This window comes from Vespula pensylvanica, chromosome 7 (assembly GCF_014466175.1).
Source record: "Vespula pensylvanica isolate Volc-1 chromosome 7, ASM1446617v1, whole genome shotgun sequence".
NCBI lineage: Eukaryota > Metazoa > Arthropoda > Insecta > Hymenoptera > Vespidae > Vespula > Vespula pensylvanica.
Window position 1 is genome coordinate 4,011,224 of NC_057691.1, and position 23,120 is coordinate 4,034,343.

A 23,120-nucleotide genomic window follows, 5' to 3' on the forward strand; every position below is an offset into this window, starting at 1 on the left:
CGCGTTTCTCGGCCATTTTTGTTGCGTCGACGTCAAGTGTGGCCAGGGGCCTCTCTCTTCGTAGCAGTCAGTCTTCAAGCATCGTTTGTATCAGAGTATAGCGTCAGACGGATACCGGTATTACGACCGTTCGGATCGACGACCGAGTTTCGTTCGCAGATTGGCGTACAATAAGTAAGGAAAAGAAAAATATAAGAAAACGAGAACGTTGAACTTTTTTGGCACGGTGAGAGAGATACGACTAGGGGAGAGTGAGCTACACGAGAATCTACGGCAGAGCTACGAAAACTACGCACCGAGGCGGAGTAATATGAGTAATGCAGCCAACCAGAATGGATCAGGTCTAGAGCAGCAGGTAAAAAGAAATGCTATTATAAGAAGTGTATTTCTAATATCTCGTGCTGACAATTTTCTCTCTGAGCTGCTTCTCTTCCCCCCTCCCTTCTCCTTCTCCTTCTCCTACCCTTTCCTCTCTTTCTTATACTTCCATTTCATACACGTTGCATTTACACCCTGTATCATTCTAATCCTTTTTTTATTCATCTTTACGATGTTATTATGGACTTAGAATCTAGGCGTTACAGGATATCAAAAGGCATGCGCGAAAATCTTAGCTTTGGTATCTCTTTGTTCGGTCGTACACTTAAGAACGCTGATGGCTCGACTCTGAACCAGTTCGTGACGTATGGTTTTATAATGGCGGCAACCAATTCCGGGAACAGCATGCCTCGTGCCATGACGCACACTATATACCGCTCTTTTCTTTCTTTTTTTTTTTTCTTTTATCCCTTGTAAAATCTTACTCTTAGAGAAACTGTAAACATCATGATTTTTTCGTCATCGATATCTTTTCGTCGCATATTACATTCGAATCATTTATCGCTTCCTGTCTCGATTATCTTTAGAGCGAGTGAAGACAATGCAAAATAGCGACTTCGCTGTTAGAGATGCTTAACCGTACAGTTGCAAGGCTATGGCGCGTATTACATTAATCGCTCGAATTTACTTGATATCGAGGAAAATGTCGATATTCGCGCTAGTTTTTTTTCGTCCATTTCAAGTGTTTTTAACATTGATCCGTATTTTTCTGGTTAACATGTTGTTAGGAAATTTGGCTGAAAAGAAATAATATCTGATATATGTATGTCGAGATTGTAAACAATTCCGAGATACTCGATTTGTTGTGAAAGAATATATGGATCAAAGAAACTGATTATTTTTTTTCCTCAACAGTTAGCTGGTCTGGACTTGCAGGGTTCTCGCCAACCAAGTGGGGGTCGCTACGTTCCACCCCATCTGCGTAATAAATCTGCAAGTAAGCATTGGAAGGTTTTATATCTTTATTTTAGAGAATGAAATAGTCGTAAAATTTTGTAGGATTTGAAGTACAACCGATATAACGCTTCGTATTGTAATTTTAGGTAGCGCACCGTCAAGCGGTGATCAACATTCCAGTTCCAACTCTAGGCCACTTTATTCTGATAGAGACAGAGGTGGAGATCGGGATAGAGACCGAGAAAGAGAGAGAGATAGGGATAGGGGCAGAGCAGGGCCAGGGTTTAGAGATTCGCGTAGTGCACGCGACGTCGATTTTGGAAACTTTGGCAACTTTGGTGGACGTAATAGACGTACTCCCAATCAGGAAAATGGAAGAGATTATAGATATCCAAATTCCGACCGTGATCGCCCGATTAGTTCCGGCAATGATCGGTGGCAGGAGCAACCTAGAAATGATCGTTGGCAAGAGAGTAGAAACGATCACAGAATGGGGAGCGGTGGCAGTCGCTGGAAGGATGACAGAGATGGAGGTAGAGGAGGCAGAAACGAAATCGATTGGACGATTCCCACAACTAGAGACGAGCGATTGGAGGTGGAATTATTTGGTACTGGTAATACTGGTATCAATTTTAGTAAATACGAGGATATACCAGTTGAGGCTACTGGCGATGATATACCACCACACATCACATCGGTCGGTATAACTGTTCGAAGACTTTAACGCAGTAACAATGTCAATGACAACGTATATCGTCTAACGTGTATTGTTTATATTTTAGTTTGATGAGGTTAAGCTGACGGAGATAATAAAAAACAGCATTACCTTGGCAGGTTATGATAAGCCTACACCAGTTCAAAAATACGCTATTCCGATCATCATCGGACGGCGCGATGTGATGGCCTGTGCCCAAACAGGGTCTGGTAAAACAGCGGCCTTTTTAGTGCCAATATTAAATCAGATTTATGAGAGCGGACCCCAAGCGACACCACCGCAGGGCAGTTCTGGAAGGCGTAAGCAATATCCATTAGGTCTTGTGTTAGCACCAACGAGAGAACTCGCTACACAAATTTATGACGAAGCGCGTAAGTTCGCGTACAGATCGCGTATGCGACCTGCTGTAGTTTACGGTGGCTCCAATATTGTGGATCAAATGCGAGAATTAGATCGAGGTTGTCATTTACTTGTCGCGACTCCTGGTCGTCTTGCGGACATGCTTGGCCGTGGTAAAATCGGCTTAAACAATTGCAGGTAAATTTATGTTAATCCTTTTTCTTTCTTTGCTATCTCCTATACAATTTTACTACGAGATCTTATTGCGGAATTTCTACAACGATGTAAACAAAAATGTCGACGTTGTTTCTTTAGATACTTGGTATTGGACGAAGCAGATCGTATGTTAGACATGGGTTTCGAGCCTCAGATAAGAAGAATCGTTGAAGAGGATACGATGCCGCCAACAGGAGAAAGACAAACTCTTATGTTCTCTGCTACGTTCCCAAAGGAGATACAGATATTAGCCCGAGACTTCTTAAGCAATTACATATTCTTAGCAGTTGGTCGTGTTGGTTCTACATCTGAAAATATTACACAAAAGATTGTATGGGTGGAGGAACAGGATAAACGCTCGTATCTCCTCGACCTTTTGCAAGCTAGCAGATTTTCAGATCCTTGTGAGTCAACGCGTGAATCTTTTCTTTTTTTCTTTTTTTATTATTATTTATTATTATTTTTTGATGGATTTTAAGGATAAATACTGTTTTATGCTTATTCGTATCTTAATATTTCAGCCGCACTGACTTTGGTGTTCGTTGAAACAAAGAAAGGAGCAGACATGCTCGAAGAATATTTACATACGATGGGATATCCAGTAACCAGCATTCACGGCGATAGAACTCAGCGAGAACGAGAAGATGCGTTGCGTCGATTCCGTGCTGGAAAAGCGCCAATACTTGTTGCTACTGCTGTTGCTGCTCGTGGTCTTGACATCCCTCACGTTAAGCACGTTATTAATTTCGATTTGCCAGGTGACGTTGAGGAGTATGTTCATCGTATCGGTCGTACAGGACGTATGGGGAACTTAGGTTTGTTTATTATTTCTCTTTCACACTATACTACCAGTTATTAAATCTTCTAAGGAATACAAATGATACGATCTGTAAAAATGGATGCTTATAGGTTTAGCAACATCCTTCTTTAATAACAAGAATCATAATCTTGTACGAGAATTGGTATCTCTACTCGTCGAAGCTAACCAAGAGCTTCCACCTTGGCTCGAAGATTTGTTTGCGGAAGTACGTTATTCCAGTGGTTGTTCTCGTCGTCCAGGTAGTACCAAAGGACGTTTCAGCGGTGGTTTCGGTGCTCGTGATTATCGTCAGCAACCGAGTGGTGGTTCTACACGCAATAATGGTCCTTCCAGTAGACCAGGTAGTTATGGAGGTAAGGTCAATTTCTTTTCTTTTTCTTTTTTTTTTTTTTTTTCTTTCAAATTTATTCCCATTTTTACTCCATTTAAGAACGAGTGTTTTTCGCACGAGTCTTAACGCACGAGTAGCAGACTCGTTTGGATCGATCATTTTCGTACTAATAATGTACAAAAAAATAGATTCGTTCGACTTCACGAGTCTGTGTATGCCGGAGTTTTTATTTAAGTAAAATATTGTTTACAATGCGATTAAATTTTCCAGGCGGTTACGGAGGAGGGTATGGAGGGAATTATAATTCGTCATACAACAATACCGCTAACAACAGTAGCGGTAATGATCCTGATTGGTGGGGAGGATGGGACAAGTCATAAATCATTATCGCCATCTCTATTTCCACTTCTACCATTATTATTCTACACGCAAATTCAATTATATGTAAGGAAGACACGTACGACATACACATCCAATATAACGAGCACACGTTACGACGGACGCGTGCGTATATTCTCGCGTATGTTATATGCATATATACACATATACATATATATATATGTATATACGTATATATACATATATACATATATCAAAGGACAGACAGTATCGCGTATAATCCATTCACGTTTGCTGACTGCCTGTGCACTCCAGTTTCCGAAGGAAAAAAAGAAAAAAAACCCCGAGCAAACTATGTTGATTGAATTCCACTATTACACACTCCATATACACACATACACACACACAAATACATACACATACTTATTCGTGCGCGTTCTCGAGTCTTAACAAATCCTCGGTAGCCGATATAAGAAGACTATATTTTGTCATCGGATATCAAAGAGATAAATGCCGGTGCACACATAAATAATTTCTAGAAATAATTAGAAGAAACTCTGAATGATCTCGGACGAAGAAATATATAATATCAAGATATCCGCAACAAGTGTGTAGGATTTGTTAAGCGCTAGTTAGAAATCCAGCCAACGTCTCGTTGCTATTGCGCGTCGACGAATACAAGTAGTATCTAATCACTAATAAATCAAATCGATTGGTCGTTAATGCCTGTTCCGAAGGTAACAATGTAATACTACATAGTAGATGAAGAAACTTAGTAAAATTTTTTAGAACTCCTGTCGAGACTACGGGGCTCATTGTAGCTTTATTATTTCAATTCTTTGAAAGAGTGAGAGCGAGAGAGATTGAGAGAGATTGAAAGAGATTGAGAGAGAGAGAGAGAGAGAGAAAGAGAGAAAGAGAAAGAGACATGATGAATGAGGATATTTGTCGATAGATGCATAGAGAATACGAGGATGATTGATCGTTGAGATACTCTCAAAATGAATGAAGGTGATTCTTCTCAAAGATCGACTACTCGTATCATTTAGTTTCGGTATACTGGCATTACTTTCGATTACCAAAACGTTTATCTCTGGCGCCCGTGGTACGTCCAGCCATTATCGCCATATATTTCATGACGATTACTTTATTATTTTTCTTTTGATTGTTTTTTTTTTCTTATATGTATGTATGAATATGTATGTGTGTGTAGATATATATATATATATATATACACATACATACACATACATACATATTTCTTTTTATTTTTTCTTTTCGAACATAATACAACTCAGCAACGAATGGTACTTTGTTGTTTTGCCGTCCCCAGAGACAGACTACGTTGTGCCGGCAATATCACGGTTTTAATCGAATAAGCCACGTGAAGTTTTTCTGGGAATCGAGAAAGTCGAGTCCGGAAAAGAATAAATAAGTAAATAAATAATAGGGTACGTCTTGAGATACCTTTAGAAATCTCATTTCTATAATATATATATATATATACATTTTATCAAATACCTTCTCGTTAGTTGTGTCTATGCGCGTAGAGGAGAAGTATGGAAGAGATATTTTGTAAAATGATTTTTCAATCGGTGGAATCTTTTCTTCTTCTACTTTTTATTTCTTTTTCTTTTTTTTTTTTCTTTTTTATTTCTTCTTCCTTTGTATCCCCTTTTCGTTGTTATTTTAAACGAAACAATTATTCGTGTTTACGCTTCGGTAGGGGAAATTAAAAAAATCCCGCTTCCCCTCTAACAAAAAAAAAAAAAAATATAAAAAACATGGTACATCTATCGCGTGTGTACATGAATTTTAACATATTCCTACAAATCATTTCTAAACGTAACAAAGACGTTGCCCCATGAGAAAAAATTGGTACAGTGTGTTATACAAAATGTTAAACTATAATATGATACTGGTTGCGAGAGAGAGAGAGAGAGAGAGAGAAAGAATGAGAGGGAGGGAGAGAGAGAAAGAGAGAGAGAGAGAGTGCTTTATACGAGAAAAATAAGGAACACTCTAAGGCGGGTAAAATAATAAGGTTGCAGTTACAGGGGTGGGGTTTAGAGATAAAGATAGAGATAGATAGAAAGAAAGAAAGAGAGAGAGCATACAAAAATGAATGCACTGCTGGTTTAGCTGAGCTCGAGAAAAAAAGGAGCAGCAAGCCCCTTAATTTAAGGAGGCACAAGAGACGCACTCATAATACCTATTTTATAACTATATTTATCAGTACGATAACGCGCTATATATATACATACTAAGTACTATTCGTAAATACATAACATTATAAAATAATTGAAAAACGACTGTGATATCGAACGATCTTGTGACATTCAATTTCCAAGTGAATTGAAAGAAAAGAAAAAAAAATTAATGTGAGGAAGAGAGATAGATAGAAAGAAAGAAAGAGAGAGCGAGCGAGAGAGAGCGAGAGAGAGAGAGAGTGAGAGAGAGAGAGAGAGAGAGAGAGAGAAAGAGTGAGAAAGAGAGAAAGAAAAAGAGAAACCATTAATGAAAATACAAATATTAAATGTATTAATTTATCGGTATTGAATGTCGGGAATGTATAGCTCGATATGTTGTTCGAGCTGTAAAGTTGGAATATTAAGTCGTTACACTAATAACACGAAGAATAACAAATGGCTGTTGTCCGATTGGGGGAGGGCTGAACGCTAGCTCTTGCGGTCCCAAAGAAAGATGTATTTTGGGACATTGTTTCTACTTAAAGTAAATCGCGCATTAATATGATAGATAGTCAATGACCAGATGACGCGTGTCGTATCGTTATTCAACGTGAATGACGACAACGACGACGACGATGACGATGACGATGACGATGACGATGACGATGACGACGACGACGACGATGACGACGACGACAACGTCAATGACGACGATAATGACGATGACGGAATATAATATGATCGTTGGTAGGGCTTTATAGATTATCGATATCTTTTGTGCAAACACGTCGGATTCTTACCTAATCCATGTAAGAAAAAGTACAAATTCGATTTGCGTGACAACTGACAGGATTTTTAGACATGTCATACTTATACTTGTTATATTAATAGATTTATATAGTGCAATCGCGTGCGTGAATCGTATGCCGTGTGACCGTGGACCAAGGTGTGAATGCCTCCATCGCGAGGGAACGATGATTATTTCAACTAGAACTTTTCACATAGTCTTTACGAATAATTCTTGGCTTCCGACTATATATGGTGCAAGTGGTTTCAAACTTCTCTTATAAGATTCGTCTCATCGAGTGTAACACATGTGTGTATCTGTGTATATATATATATATATATAGATACATACATATATATATATATGCACTTATATATACATATATTATATTGTCAGTTCGGATGCCCTGCCAAGAAGATTTTAAAAGAGGAGAAGATAATCCTCGCGTTAAAGAAAAGAAAAAGCGATCTATACGTATATTATATGTCGCTTTAAAATAATTTTTGACGACCCAATGGCGTTGATTGTTTTGATTTAGTTTTGTGTCTTTTTCTATTTTTTCTTTTTTCATTTTTTCCTTTCTTTATTTTCTATTATATATTTCTTTTTCTTAATTTTAATAATCGTAGATTTTATCGCTATCGTTGGAGTTAGCCACTTAATTATTTCTTTTTATCGCTTTTGCAGACGTTATCACGCAAGGCCGTACGCCCGATAAATTCAATTTTTAAAGAAAAATATAACAGTACGTTGTTTTACTTGGCGAGGGAAAGAATCCCATTGGAATTTATTATCCTGAATATATGTAACGTATATAAAGTACGTATATTTGCGTTGAGAGTATTGGAAATATAAATGATTCGTAAAAAATTTATGTTTATATATTTATGTGATTAATCAGTAATATCGAAGATAAAAAAAGAGAGAGAAAGATAAAGATAGAAAAAAAAGTTACGGCTAAACTTTTTGACTGCCATATAAAAAAAAAAAAGATTACGCGCAAGCAAATCTTCTAAACGTATTTATTCTATAATATATTCATGTGATTATCATATGATCACCATGCGCTCTGTACTCGTTATCTCTATCAAATAACAAATTCAGGATTATAAAGTCCAATTTCATTCCTTAAATACACTATAACGCGTAACTTGTATTATTTATTGTATATTGTAATTAGCTCCTAGGCGGATCTTAACATAGAATGAAAATTTCACCATTATCTCGCGTTTACATATTAATATATATATTAATATATATATATACACATATATATACATATATATAATATATATATAATAAATATTAATATATATATATACATATTCATATATGTATACATATATACATACATATATATTACATATATTATGTGTATATATATATATTAATTGTAATAATTTTTAATCTGACCTCGCGGGATAATCTTTTTGTATTTTTTCCATATTATAAATATCGTTTCGTATTCGCCTTTATGTAATAATTTTATCTAGATATCGTACCATTATATTTTATTTGTACAATCGCGAATACAACACTTTGTAACTTGTTACCCATAGAAGAAGAGGGAGAGGGAAAGGGAGAGAGAGGGAGAGAGAAAGAGAGACGATAAAGTCGTAGTTGCTATATTCGTTGTGTGGGAGAAGCGATAAACTTTTTATGGAATGGTCAGATATTTCCACCGTTTCGTAATATACATACAATGTATACATTTAAAAGAAAAGAAGAAAAAAGAAAGAAAACAACAAGAAAAAAAAACCAATAACAAACAAACAAACAAAGAATCGAAAACGTACGGTATTATGATTTAGGAACTTAGCGTATTTAGAAAGAAAATAGGTGAGCGATGAAGTATAATTAAACGATACTATTTATTAATCTACTTACGATTAGTATTTATTTTAACGAGTTATATAACGTGTTAACTCGAAAGGACAGTTATCTTGTTCTGTTTTTTTTTTCTCTCTAATTTTTTTTTGTATTCTTTAAACAAGTACCTTTTGTCATGTTTGGTCCTCTAAAGTATATCGGACGAGCAGCCTTCGGAAATATTTCATGGATTTCTGTGCAGAAAGGAACTATATACATATAGATGATGATAACGATGATGACGATGATGATGATGATGATGATGATGATGATGATTATGATTATGATTATGATGAGTGGAACGAAAAAAGGGTCGCGCGACCAGCGCATTCATGTTCTACTTTGGAATAAGTGCAAAAACAAAAGGAGAAGGGGCTACAAATTAATAATGATCGTATATTACATGTGTTTCAAAGAAACAATGTTAAAACTGTGACTGCAATCATTGCTAAGGGAAAAATAGCGCGTTTTAAAGCACATACACAAAGAGACAAGCTAACACTTACATTTATACATGTGTACAGGATAGAAAGATACAATTGTAAGATACATTATGCACAAACACACATACCTACTCTTACACACTTACGTATAACCATACAGTTAATAAACGAGTGCAAGCAGTATCAACGAGATTATCGACAGTGCGATCGGTGTATATCGTTAACTAGAAAATTTCTTCACGTGCGAATTTTTCATTTTTTCTCTTCTTAATTTTTAGTTCTATATATATATATATATATATATATATATATATATACACACATATATATTTTTTTTCAATTTCTTTTTTTTTATTTTCATTTTTGTTTTTCTTTGCACGCACATATCCTTTCGAACGTACCGAAGATTAGTGTCATATCGATTTTAACGTTTTTAGCGTTGCGTTTTAAGAGCGAACATTTGTTTATAGAATGTTCATAGTATTTTTTTTGTGCGTATCTGATCTTTGATTATACGAGTTACTTTTTTGTTAATATTTTCTTTTTTTTTTCTTTTTTAGAACAAAATATAAATTAATATTGCTGATCGAGCGGGTGAGTAAACGCGAACAATAAGAATAAAAAGTACACAATGCATCATAATTTAAGCCTGCCATTCGAGAGTTATGCACGTAGGTGAAATATGACGATGATTATGATGATAATAATGATAACGTTGATGATGATGATGATGACGATACGTGGACATAAAACTAAGCGGGATGGCAAAAGAAAATGTCTGTTTAACTTTAATGAATGTTTCACTTGGAAAGCGTCGTTCGTCGTCGTGTAGAATAAGAGAATGGGAAGAAAGTAATGCAAGAAATGTGTGTGTGAGAGAGAGAGAGAGAGTGAGTGAACAAGTGAATGAAAGATAAGAGAGAAAGAGTGAACAAGTGAATGAAAGATAAGAGAGCGAAAGAGAGAGAGAGAGAGAGAGAAATACTCGTTTAATAATGTGGGAAAAAATCCATTATCGCATCTTATGTTGTACCGGGATGAACGGCGCTCGTTACATTTTCCTTTTGTAACTGTAATGATACTTCTATAGATCTAACTTCACTGACGGCGAATAACTGGCAAAATTGTAAGAAATTGATGGTAACGGTGAAATTCGTAGAACGTATTATTCTGTCGGTTGGTCTCTTATTAATAATATTGCACATATATACACGTTTATGCCTAGATAAGGAGAGAAAGAGAGAGAGAGAGAAAGAGTGATAGAGAAAGAGAGAGAGAGAGAGAGAGAGAGAGAAAGAAAGAGAGAGAGAGAGAGAGAGAGAGAGAGAGAATGTGAGAAAGAAATGAAAAAAACAGCGTAAGAGGAAAAATTGCAACAAGAAAAACAACAACAACAACAACAACAACAATAAAAATCAACTGTACGTCGTACGGCTATCGAAAGAAATAATAAATAAAAGAAAGTGTCTCAAGTAAAAAAAAAAAAAAAGAAAAAAAAGAAAAAAAAAAGAAAAACCAGCCTTAAAATAACACAAGTGTGTATATAGCTATATAAAATGTATACACATCTCGTTCATTAGCGATAAGTTCGCGACACGGTCCACCGATATAAACGCGTGCTCGCACCCACCCACCCCCACCCGCCCCGCCTCCTCCCTCAAAGGAGGAGACTCGCGTGAAGAATGATTTTAAAGTGTCAATATTGTTACAAAATATACTACTTCATACGGGTCGATGTATCGCGCATGTTCAGTAACTGTTTATTCGTTCGGTGATTCTTTCGTTTATTTATAGTATTATACGAAGTGACAGGAGACTTCTACGAAATGAATCGATATAATAATAAAGGTGCGAAAAGGATTGGCGTTTCGTGAACTATTTTATATTCTGATTATTTATCCCTCGTTATTAATATTTTTATTGTGCATTTTCGTCGCGTTATATCATTTTATCGTTTGATAGGAACGTCGATATAAATCTCGCTTCTATATTCGAAAAAAAAAGAGAAAAAATAAGAGATTTTGATAGGGGACATTAAATCGTAATGATTCAATTTATACACGTAGATATAATATTTGCGATATCGAAGAGTCATCGATAATTTGTATAGATATCGATAAGTTAGAGTATTAGGTATTGATTTTCGTAGTTTAAAAATTTCAAATAAAGCCCGCCTTGTCTGTCAAAGCGCGACAAACGCTCATTGGTGGGAATCAATCGTGTGAGCTGGACCAATCATGTAAGACCACGATCGCAATGGCGGTGTGGTTGGACAGTTTTATGTTATCGGCAGGATAAGTATATCTTTTTGAAGGCAGACTGTTTCTTTACTTATTTATGAAATTACATTGAAGACTGTGAATCAATTTTATATCCAGTCATGTATCACTACGGCTTGTTATTGGTTTTTTTGGATATATCTTTTGATTGTAAGTAATCCTAACCTATATACTTTAAAAAGTAATTTAGATATATAAAATAATAGTTTTGGATTTGCGTTTTAGTGGTCGGCAGCGTTTCACAATTAGAAATTAATAAACATTTGGAATTAGGTAGAGAATTTCTTGTACATGGACAGTTGCAAGATGCATTGTCACATTATCATGCGGCAATTGGTAAGTTTGGTTATTGTATGCGTGTGCATAGTGTGTTTGTGTGTGTCTTTATTTTCTAACAACTTCATATTAATTCATGTTATTTATTTTAGAGGGAGATCCTAGTAATTATTTAGCGTATTATAATAGGGGTATGGTATATTTGGCACTAGGGAAAGCTAAGTTCGCGATTCACGATCTTGACAAAGTTTTGGAATTGAAGCCAGATTTTACAGCAGCTAGACTGCAACGTGGAAATGTTTTATTCAAACAAGCAAAGTTTGATTTAGCCAAACAGAATTATGAAGAAGTTGTATGTATCTATTTGTATATAATATATCCGCAATAGATTTACATAGATTAAAATACATGCTGTCTTTGTAGCTTGCAATGGAGCCACAGAATGAGGAAGCTGTAACTATGTCATACATGATACCAAATCTTGAAATCGACATGCAATATGCAGAAGATATGGTTAAAAGTGGGGATTGCAGGACGGCGATTCAACACATAACACGACTTATAGAAACATGTCCATGGTCGCTTGAACTTAGAGAGCTAAGAGCAGAATGTCATGATGCTCTAGGAGATTATATGAGTGCTATTAGTGATATACGTTCCACTACTAAGTTACTATCTGACAATACGGAAGGTTATTTTAAGCTGTCCAGTATGCACTATCGTATTGGACAAGTCGAAGAATCATTAAGGTGAGATGTCTATCTCTGTGAAATTGATTGCTTTTAAATTTTATAGTTTGTGATTCTAACGTAATATAAATGTTTAGGGAAATTCGAGAATGTTTAAAATTAGATCCAGAACATAAAAAGTGTTTCCCATTTTATAAAAAGATTAAAGAAGTATCTAAATTTTTGGGAAAAGCAGAATCTTCGGAGGATGCCAATAATGCTCAAGGTTGTATAGATTCCGCCGAACGTGTACTCCGTTTGGAAGCAACTGTAAAACATGTTAGATTTACTGCCTTGCAGTTACTTTGCAAATGTTACACAGCTAACTCAGAACCAAGTGATGCAATTAATAATTGTCAAGAAGCATTAAAGATACGACGAGAGCCAGCTATTTTGTGTGACAGTGCGGAAGCGTATCTGGCCAATGAATTATATGATGATGGTAACGTATCGATTCGTGTATTACGTTACGATTCATTTAATAATAATTTAATAATTTTCTCGTATTTTTTTTTTGAAACAGCGATAAGAGATTACAAAAAAGCTTTGGAAATGGATCCTGATTTGCAAAGAGCAAAGCAAGGATTACAGAAAGCTCAACAACGACAGAAACTTTCAGAGTCGCGGGATTATTACAAAATTTTGGGTGTATCTAGAACAGCTTCGAAACGTGAAATTATTAAAGCGTATAGAAAAGCGGCACAAAAATGGCATCCCGATAACTTCCAAGAAGGCGAAGAGAAGAAACGAGCGGAAAAGAAGTTCATAGATATTGCTGCTGCCAAAGAAGTACTAACTGATGACGAAAAGAGAGCAAAATTCGATCAAGGCGAGGATCCACTGGATCCTGAATCTGGAAAGCATCAGCAAGGCTTCAATCCCTTCCAAGAATTTCATCATTTTCATGGTTCACCTTTCCAATTTAAATTCCATTTCAATTAATTACGCATTTCGATTTTAATCGTCCTAGCGCAATTGAAATAGCCGATTCGTTGTTTCTGTGTCATTTTTGGCCCACAATTTCGAATTTAGCTATTTTATTTCTAAATATGATTTCGCTAAATCTACCTCGTTGGTAATCTCGCATCTTCAACATTTTCGAGATCGAAGGACCACGTTCGAAAAATACGATTTGATGAATCGTACATGAGCTATTAGAGGATATTTAATTTCATTTGAAAATATTGAATAATGAAAGTGCGCGAACAATTTAACATAATTAATGATTGGCTAATTGAAAGCCAATATATATTGATTAAACATTAACGTATTTTCTATACGCAGACTGAAGTAATGAATATTATTGATTGTATATCACGATTGTAAACGTGTGTTATGGTTATGTTCATTCTCTTGAGTTATGTATCGATGTAACCAACGAAGTCTGTGATTGTATTTCGATTGAATTGAGATCACTCTTGACATTTATAGGAAGAACGGCCGTCGGTATTTCGCGATGTAAGTCCAAGATATATCCGAGTGTCATTTTTCGATGATCCTCTATTGTCGATTGTAGATACTTTTTATCGGATATCTATCGTATGGTTTTTTTCAATGGGTATATCTATTCGATGCCATTGATTACCACCGATATATAGGACAATGCTGTGCGCGTGTGTGTTCGCATGAGTGTGAGTCAGAATTTTATGTAAATATTGTATCTCTAATCATTGTTTAAAAGTATATTTGAATAATTTATACAGATAAATACGGACAAACATCGAACTACTTAGTAGTATATATTTTTTTTATCCTTCGAAACGCAACGTCGAACTTTGCTTCTTTACTCACTTAATTCTGCCTCTAAGCCTAGCATCTTTCAATTTCTTCATTTCTTCCTCCTCCAATAACTTTCGTTGTTTTTCCAATTTCCTTCTTTTCGCGGCTGCCAATTTCTTTCTCTTACGTAATCGTGCTCGAAGATTTTTATACTCACCTAATTCGTGTCTCACCAAATATCCTCTTATTGCTGCTTGAATAACTGTTGCGGCATGATTGAGAAGCGCTTGGTATTTAGCTTCCTCTTCTAATCTCTTTATTTCAGCTAGATAATTGTCGATAACTTCCTGTCTCTCGTCTTTCATAATATGCAAATCTTGAATTTCCAGTTTTTGTTCTTCAACTTTTGCCTTTCGGACGAACGAAAACAAACAATTAGAAACGAAACAAATTTTGTTGAATAAACAAGAAAAAAGAAAATACCTTTAAATTGTCTATATCTCGTTGTCTTTTTTCCATTTCTTGGTCGTATTGATTGGACCATTTTAACATCTCATTTTCCATATTTTTGATATTCTCCTGATAGTAAACACATATCTCGTCACTAACAATTTTCTCTATGATCTGCTTCTTTTGATATTCGTCGATTTCATTTAAAAGATCTTGCTCTTCCGTTGTAATTTTCAACGAATGCTGATTAAATCTCGCATTTTCCCAGTTCTCCACGTAACCTGAGAACACGAATATTTGTTTTAAATATTATATTATCTATTGGTACAATTCAATATTTTGTAATAACGTCCTATATTGTTTTATATTAAAGTTCGTTATCTTTGATGATAAGAAAAAAAAAAAAAAGAAAAAACGAATGATTTGTTTTATAATAATATATTTATGTCACGTGATTATATCATGAAATTATATTTTATAAATAAAGAATTTCTGTAGCAAAGATAGTTTTTTAAAGACTATTTTTTTATAAAATGATATATATATATATATATATATAGTATATATAAATTTAAAAATGTGTTAACAAAGATATTGTCTTCTTTTTATTGTTTGTGATAAAGTTGAATTATACCGATATATTTTAATCGATATACTGTATTTAAAATAAAATGAAGTCAAGCGCGTGCGTGCGTGGAAGAAACCACGTACCCATTTTCAATGCGACTTCGTAAATAGTATCATCGATTTTCGCTTTTGTCATTTGAGCCGATTTCAACAACTGTCTCTTCTCACGTTCCTGCTTGCTCGTTTCGTCTTTGATCAATTGTCGTAATTGATTAACTTGATTCTCCCAGAACGTACAAGTTTTATCAAGATTATTCTCGTCCTCCAACATCCTCATAATATCATTGACCTCCTCTTCGAGGACATTGAATTTTCGATAATGTTTGATTTCATCGAGAGTCATCTTTAAAATCTTGTGCATATAAGTTCTGAAATGTTACTCCTAACGAGATAATTTATTTAACAACGAGATATTTGAGAACATTGTCTTCGAAAAGTATCGATCTTGAATATCTTTTTAAATAATTCAAGAATATCAATGGAAAACCATAAAAATAATAACGTAATTTAAATTAACATAAATATCGATGATTAATAATTAGAATAAAATAATGAAAAGTTTTCAACGTTGCACAGATGATGGATGTAATATAATCTTTCGAATAATGGATATTGTATAAAAGTTCGTTCCTTTTTACATACGTTAATAATAAAAGGAGGAAAATTCGGACACGAACCTGTCTCTCTGAAATTTTTCCGCATTCGACAACATCAATGGTGGTAAATTAGTTTCCTCCCTGATGATTATATGGGGTTCTTCCGGGCCACCGTATTTCTCGTTTATAGGTTTCGTGATATCGTCCCAACGATCATCGATCTCTGCTGGTATGGTATACCGTACGATAGCTAAATGATCTACGCATTCCTGAAGGACAGAGGCTATCGCTCTTGCTTCGTACGGTGTTAAGATTGTTGTAGGAAATATGTCGAATTGCATACTCTTCACCCCTATATTTTCGGATTGCTCAAAACTATTTTCTGTTATTAACTCTTCCGTGATCACCTTTTTCATATCATCGACCTATATATACATATCATTTTGAAAGTGTATTCGTTATATAGAGATACTTATATGAATACTTTATCGTTGGTAATGATTGTTTCCGTTTCCGTTTCCGTTTCTATTAAAGTTGGCGGCAATCGAAATATACTAGGTCTAGAATAGAGAATGCCTCCCCGCTTTTTATGTATTATGAATTCTTCTCCTTGTAAAAGCTTTTTGGATTTAATATCAAAAATGGTGGCTATTTCTATTCCTTCGTTTATTTCTTCTTCTTCTTCTTTTTCTTCTTTTATCTTCTGTTGTATATCTTTTTGCACCTAAACATTGATTTCTTATTGGATTTGTAAGAATTTTTTATACATAAAATATAAAATATGATATATATATATATATATATATATATATATATAAGGTGTATAAGTTTAGCATTTGTCTAAGAATTAACATTTTTTATATCATTCTTACCATGCTTTCTAAATCGAGCTTTGAAATTTTTTCTAAATTCATAGCCAAAGATAGTGCGCTTTTTCTCGTCACAATATCAGTAGCAGTTTCCTCCGTAGATCTTGCACGAACCTTGATTACATGCCTTTGGCTTTGATCTCGTACGATCGATGAGATCATAGCCAGTGCATTTTCCTGCTGGAGTTTCCGCAGATTTGGTTTTGTGTTCGTTTTTAATTCCTCTTCCATGTTTCATATATATATGTAATTCTTTTGGAATTTGATTTTGATGGTATGCAATATTTAGGAATTAAAGGAGGTTATTTAATGTTATAAAAAATATCGATCCTTTACTGTTTTTGCTTTGCAATGAGTGGAAATTGAAAGATTTACACGTAGTTGAAAGTTGTATTTTATTCTGATTTTATTATCATTCGTTTTCGTTCATCTATTGAATAATGTTCAATGAACATTTTGATTTTTTCTTCTTTCGTTTTTTTTTTTATCTAATCTTTTTTGTTTGATTTTTATACAAGATCAATCGTTGCGAAGTAAAATACATTTACAAAAATTTTAAAGAAATATTATATCATTTATAATATCTTCTATTATAATTAATTAACTTTTAGATATGTTTTTGAATGGTTTTTTCTTCGATATGATCTTTATAAAAATAAACAATAAATCCAATCTAAATCATCGGCATAAACTCGTAAAGTTATTATAAATCTTTTTGTATAATATAACGAGAATGTAAATACTTTTTTCTGTGTATATATATTTATATATGTATGTATATACTATATCTCTTTTTTTTTTTGAACAATCACCATCGATTAAAATTCTATCTTTGACTACGATATATTTGTACTTGAACGAATTCTACTATTTTTTTTCTTTTTCTTTTTTTTTTTTTTTGATTTCTCTCAACAATTTTAGCAACTTTAATCACAATAAGACAAATATATCTCTCGTTATAGAGGTATTTAGACAAACATTTGGCATTGTTAGATAAATGCACACATTTATGTATATTTCATTTCAATAATTATAGCGCTACGAACGAGGATTATTCACGTGCATATAACAGTTTGCTAAAACTCTATTAGATTTATATATATATATATATATATATATATATATATATATATATATATATATATAAACATAACGGCAATATAGATAATCTCTTTGTAATACTATTACATATATTGACATATGTCACAGGCTCATCTATATATATATATATATTTATATATATAAATTCGATGTAGATGATCTTTTAATCACGAGAATTCAATTAACGTTATCCCACAATTCGACAAGTGATTTAATTAAAAAACCATTTATCGATCTTTCCGTCGAATCAAACTTTAACTTGATTAACTATAGATATTCATTTAAATGTATCGAGTGAAACTCTGAGAATATTTCTTTTCTTTCGATTATTTAACTGTAAATTATAAGAGGAAGAATTTTCATGAAGTACAAGTTATTCACATAGAAAAGAAAAGAATAAAAAAATATATGTATATATATATATATATATGATAAATATATACATATATATCTTCCTATTTCTGTCTCTCTTTCTACACACATATAAACGCATATATCTATATACAGAGAGAGAAAGAGAAAGAGAGAAAACGGAAGCACTTACAAATTCGAATTATTTACACGAAGTAACTCGTGTATTCGTGAGGCATGACACCTCTTCTCGGATAGAACGTGTGACTGGTCGAGTATTCTAAAAGATTCGTGATCGAACTCATGTAAACATCCGCGAACCTAAAAAGTCTTCTTGAGAAGTAGGTCGGATTGTGATACGTTCTGAAGACCGAACCGAACTGTTTATTGAATACACACTTTATTTCATTTCTCAGTCGATCGCGTTCCTCCATCCATTGGTTAAGCTCGTCCTGAACTTCTGGACCTTCGTAATCTTGATGTTCCTCTATTAGACCGGTCAACATTTGAAGCCAGTTCGCGTTCTGTTTGAATTTTGGATGATTTAGTGTTTCAATTTCGTGCTGCAAATTAAAACAGATCGATGAATATATGTGACAATATCAATTATATACAGAAATCAAATTGAACATTTAAGTTTTTACTTTGCAACATATAAATTTCTAATTTAACATGTCGCAACATTTAAGTTTCTGATTTTATACATTGCAACATTTAAGTTTTTAATTAAATAAGAAGAATACATAGTCTTTTGGAAATCGTTATTTATCTTATATACAATTTCGAAGAAAAAAAATAAGAATATATATCCTTTGCATGGAGATATAAAATTCAGAATCGCATACTAAATGTTCTTTTCTTCGTTATAAAGTATATATCATATTTACAGTTAATTCCTTAATTATTGCACCGGTTCTCCAACCATGTTCCAGAGTTACGTCCGCCAGGTCGCTATACGGGTGATCACCAAAATACAACACTTGATGTCCTCGCCATCCTGTCATATCTTGCAGCTGCTTGACCGTACCCTATTATATCGGAAAGAAAAAAATTTTATTTTCGTACGAAATTAAATTCTACTTGAATGTATTACACAATATAAAATCACTTACTTCTAGGTATATAACACCTTTTTGTAATTTGGTTACGCGATCCCAGAGTTGAGTCTTGTTCACTTCATCGTAAATTCGTAATGGCCGTGATTCCTCCGTGAAGAATCTTGGCTTTCTCGCTTGCACGATCACCACGTCGAAATAATCCTTCCAATTATCGCCAACCAAAAATTTCATACCTATGTCACTGCAAAAAGTATGATTTAATTTTTAACGACGAGAACCATAATGAAATATAATATTTAATTTTGTAATTAATATTTATTAAAGAGTATAATAGTCATTTACACGAAATGAAATGGACTGTTCGTCACCAAGAACATATTTTTCTTAGCATTTTTGAGCCTCTCAAAGAACCTCCTCAAATCTTTGTTCTGTTCCAGATATTCGGCTACGTTTTCCGTTACCATGCCGTGCATTATGGGATGACAATTTTTCACGGAATTCTGTATGTAGGATAATGATCCTTTAGTTTCACAAGGCACCATTACGTTCGAAGTAATTTCTTTCCCTCGTTTTATGTTTTACGAGTGTACCTTACCTTAACATCTCGGAAAAGTATTTCCGGATGATAATCGATATGATTCCTTAAAAAGTATTCCGTGACGTTGCATAATAGACTCATTTCCGGTACAGAAAATAGATCTGCCAGTTGGACCATTTTTGTTCGATGCAAATCATCCTTCGGATCAAAGAGAAATTTTTTTTTGTTTAAACGGATAAATTTAAGATAATATTCGATTACAAATTCATTTACCTTATTCTATCTCAACCCCATAAGGAACCATCGAAAAAGCATACAAATATAAAATTTACCTTTAATTATACCATTATACCACGAATGAAATTAATTTCATTAGAATGGTTCTTGTAAAAAAAAGCAGTTAATAAATGAGAGTTAATATGATCGATGAGATTTGAAAATTTATAGAGAGAGATAGATATTTACTTACATACCAGAGGAACGAAACTTACGAGAAAATGTGAGGGAGTACGAGCGATTTTATAGAAAAGAAAATATAGATAAGAAGCGATAAAGATTAATGAGCTTTCAATAAATAACCTGTGAGTGTTTGTTTGGTGCTTCTACGTAAGCTATTGGAATTATCCTGTTCTTGTAGAGCCTGAGAACATCTTCGTTGGGCAACGGGTGTAGACCTCGATAAACAGTACCAAACTGAATTTGTAGGAAACTATCAAGTTTCAACAATAGACCCTTCTCGATATCATAATGAAGTCCACGGACAGCAAAATCCTCTTTGTATTCGAGTTCACTGATGCCTTCTGGATACTTGACAATTATAACGTTTTTGTTAACTCTCTGTATTACTTGAAATTTAATTTTTTTTTTTTTTTTTTTTTTAATATAAATATACCTTGTATTTTTGTATTAACATATCTCGTCCTAAGTTATAAAGTAGATAATCCATCGAGGGTTTGTAACAAGCGAGAGTGTAGTCATAATCGAATCCATAGACTTTAACTTCCTCTAGGTCGAGCTCGTTGCAAGCGAAAACTCCTTTATGATTGACATCTGGTGGAAGTTTTTTTGCTGTGTAATTAAATTTATATCAGATAATAATAGATAATAATTTTCTTTTTTTCATCTTTTTTTATTTCCGTTTTTATTTATTTATTAATTTTTTTTTTTTTAAATAAAAAACGTACATCAAAAGATTGAAACATTTTACTTTGTTTCGTTCTTTTATTATAGAGATTTACAATTTTTATACAAGGAAAAAGCAACGTGTATTGCAAATAACTCGTTTAAAAAATTTTTACTCTATACAATTTATACGCGTGTTTACAGTTTATAGACATAACATGCAAGTTATATTGTAATAAAAAAATTTCCTTTGTTTAATACTTATAGCTACGTATACAACTTGCATATTATATCTGTCGTAGGAATAATATTATGTACTGGAAAACTTGAAAATAATTCTCTTTGCTCGACGTGGCACGTTGCTTACGGTGGGCCAGAATCACGATCCAGGCCACCGGGTCCATAATGTAATTTGACATTATTACGGAACGCGCACTGACTAAATAAAGAAAGCGCGCCCATCTCGCCTTCGTATTTCTCCTTTACCTGTTATTTCATTTTTTTCTTCTTTATATCCACGCACGACTGAAGTGTAAAAGAAGAAAGAAACGAAAAGAAAAGAAAAGAAAAATAAAAAGAAAAAGAAAAGGGAAGAAAAGAAACGTAGCTCGATATCGAGCCGGACCATCAAGGTGCTTATCTCGTAATATAAACCATACAATTTTGAGATGAAGGTCATACGGATGTTGATGTAAAAAATTTAATCATCTTTCTCCTATGCATTTCTAGATCTTTTATGAGTTTCCATGACGATCGACAAAATATATGCTATGTTATTTAGTGAGATTTCACGAGTCTGATGTAAATATAAAGTTACACGATGAAACTCGGAGGCCCAGATAATATTAATGTAAGTTTTTTTAATTAAGTAATTGCACCCGAACGAATCTTGTCAACACTACACGCAACGTGTAATTCGTATACGTATATAGGTACATATACCCCGCATATCCGTTAAATTACGAGGGGTCTGCTTCGATGGTATAGTATTATATGCCACTAACGAGTATATACAATCCCTTCGCAAACGAGAATATAATTTATGAGAATCACTAACAATTGTTTCTCTCCGCTAGATTAATACTCGGTTATATGTTATAATTTTCATTTTGAAATAAGATCTCAAAGTTTTCTCTCAAATACGCTTGATATCGTAATTTTCGCCGTTCCATTTAACCCTTTTAAGTCGTATGTCAACCTGAAGACGACAATACAAATTTATTATAAAGCTCATATGTTACTTATGAGATAACGACAATGACCATTAGTTCTGTTGTGGCATATTTTTCAGTCGATTATTTTTATTTATTAAATTAGCATCGTTATATCAAAACAGACAACATATAATAATTATCTTTTCGTTTTTCTTTTATACGCCAAATCCAGATGCGACAACGTCGAAAGAAAAAATCTATTCAAACGACTTTAAGAACAAAGAACAGATGTTATCTTTCGAGTTCGCCGCGAAAAGTTTAACATAATCTGATTGGTTACGTTACAGTAGTTAAGAGATCATACGCGCATGCGCAATAGCGTATACGTACGAAAAGGAAAAGTGGCGCCTTAGTGAGCGCGCGATTGGCGCCATAGTCGCGTGGCAACTAGGCAAGGGGAAGGTTAGGTTAAGCAAGATGGCGGCGAAATAGTAATGCGACGATATACTCACACTTGCACTTCTCCAACATCTTCAGGTAATTTCCGCGCATGTCATGTCGAGTAATTTGGCCACGATTGATCGCACGATCACCGATCGATCGGATTTTTTTTTCGACATCTATGTGACAACGTAAAAGAATACGAGATAAATTATTCGACGTGGTAGAGCACGTAACACGGGACGACGTCGCGACACCGCCGACGACGATCCTCGCGTGCAGCATCACGAGCAACTACTATTGGCGGATGAGTCGCGAACTCGAACGCGACGTCGCGAATCTATTGGCGCCTAGCGCCCCGCTAGCTTCGAATTTCTTTTTCTCCTTAATCTTTTTCCTTCTCTTTTTATTCTTCCTCTTCCTCTTCTTCTTCCTCTTCTTCGTTTTCTTCTTCCTCTTTCTTCTCTTCCTCTTCGTCTTCGTTGTCC

The 23,120-nt window shown here is 34.1% G+C and overlaps 4 protein-coding genes across 7 annotated transcripts; 2 read left to right on the forward strand and 2 right to left on the reverse strand.

Moving 5' to 3' along the window:
• On the forward strand, positions 1-11,183 carry LOC122630738 (ATP-dependent RNA helicase DDX3X). Of its 2 annotated transcripts, XR_006327555.1 has the most exons (9): positions 1-355; positions 1,234-1,315; positions 1,422-1,972; positions 2,058-2,527; positions 2,645-2,949; positions 3,067-3,360; positions 3,455-3,718; positions 3,967-4,140; positions 9,884-11,183. XR_006327555.1 is itself a non-coding variant. In XM_043815554.1 (8 exons), exons 1-8 carry the CDS (start codon positions 311-313, stop codon positions 4,074-4,076), a joined length of 2,121 nt encoding a protein of 706 aa, XP_043671489.1. In that variant the 5' UTR covers positions 1-310; the 3' UTR covers positions 4,077-8,049. The 2 variants fall into 2 exon arrangements, 1 of the variants encoding a protein (XP_043671489.1); XM_043815554.1 differs by lacking the exon at positions 9,884-11,183 and having other exon boundaries at positions 3,967-8,049.
• LOC122630740 (5'-nucleotidase domain-containing protein 3) lies at positions 10,629-23,107 on the reverse strand. 3 transcript variants are annotated; one of them, XM_043815564.1, is made up of 10 exons: positions 22,704-23,094; positions 20,808-20,983; positions 20,495-20,722; positions 20,189-20,194; positions 19,973-20,113; positions 19,720-19,877; positions 19,432-19,618; positions 19,207-19,347; positions 18,485-18,882; positions 10,629-10,653 (listed from the first exon to the last, which is right to left on the reverse strand). In XM_043815564.1, exons 1-9 carry the CDS (start codon positions 22,915-22,917, stop codon positions 18,526-18,528), a joined length of 1,608 nt encoding a protein of 535 aa, XP_043671499.1. In that variant the 5' UTR covers positions 22,918-23,094; the 3' UTR covers positions 10,629-10,653; positions 18,485-18,525. The 3 variants fall into 3 exon arrangements, with proteins under 3 accessions (XP_043671499.1, XP_043671500.1, XP_043671501.1); XM_043815565.1 differs by lacking the exon at positions 10,629-10,653 and having other exon boundaries at positions 18,475-18,882; positions 22,704-23,107; XM_043815566.1 differs by lacking the exons at positions 10,629-10,653; positions 20,189-20,194 and having other exon boundaries at positions 18,475-18,882; positions 22,704-23,095.
• LOC122630741 (dnaJ homolog subfamily C member 3) lies at positions 11,328-14,331 on the forward strand. Its single transcript, XM_043815567.1, has 6 exons — positions 11,328-11,752; positions 11,828-11,938; positions 12,031-12,230; positions 12,302-12,627; positions 12,705-13,048; positions 13,130-14,331. The coding sequence occupies exons 1-6, from the start codon at positions 11,704-11,706 to the stop codon at positions 13,546-13,548; spliced, it is 1,449 nt and encodes a 482-aa protein (XP_043671502.1). The 5' UTR covers positions 11,328-11,703; the 3' UTR covers positions 13,549-14,331.
• On the reverse strand, positions 14,394-16,400 carry LOC122630742 (trichohyalin-like). Its single transcript, XM_043815568.1, has 4 exons — positions 16,080-16,400; positions 15,487-15,770; positions 14,809-15,056; positions 14,394-14,735 (listed from the first exon to the last, which is right to left on the reverse strand). The coding sequence occupies exons 1-4, from the start codon at positions 16,337-16,339 to the stop codon at positions 14,394-14,396; spliced, it is 1,134 nt and encodes a 377-aa protein (XP_043671503.1). The 5' UTR covers positions 16,340-16,400.
• Positions 23,108-23,120: the final 13 nt, after the last annotated feature.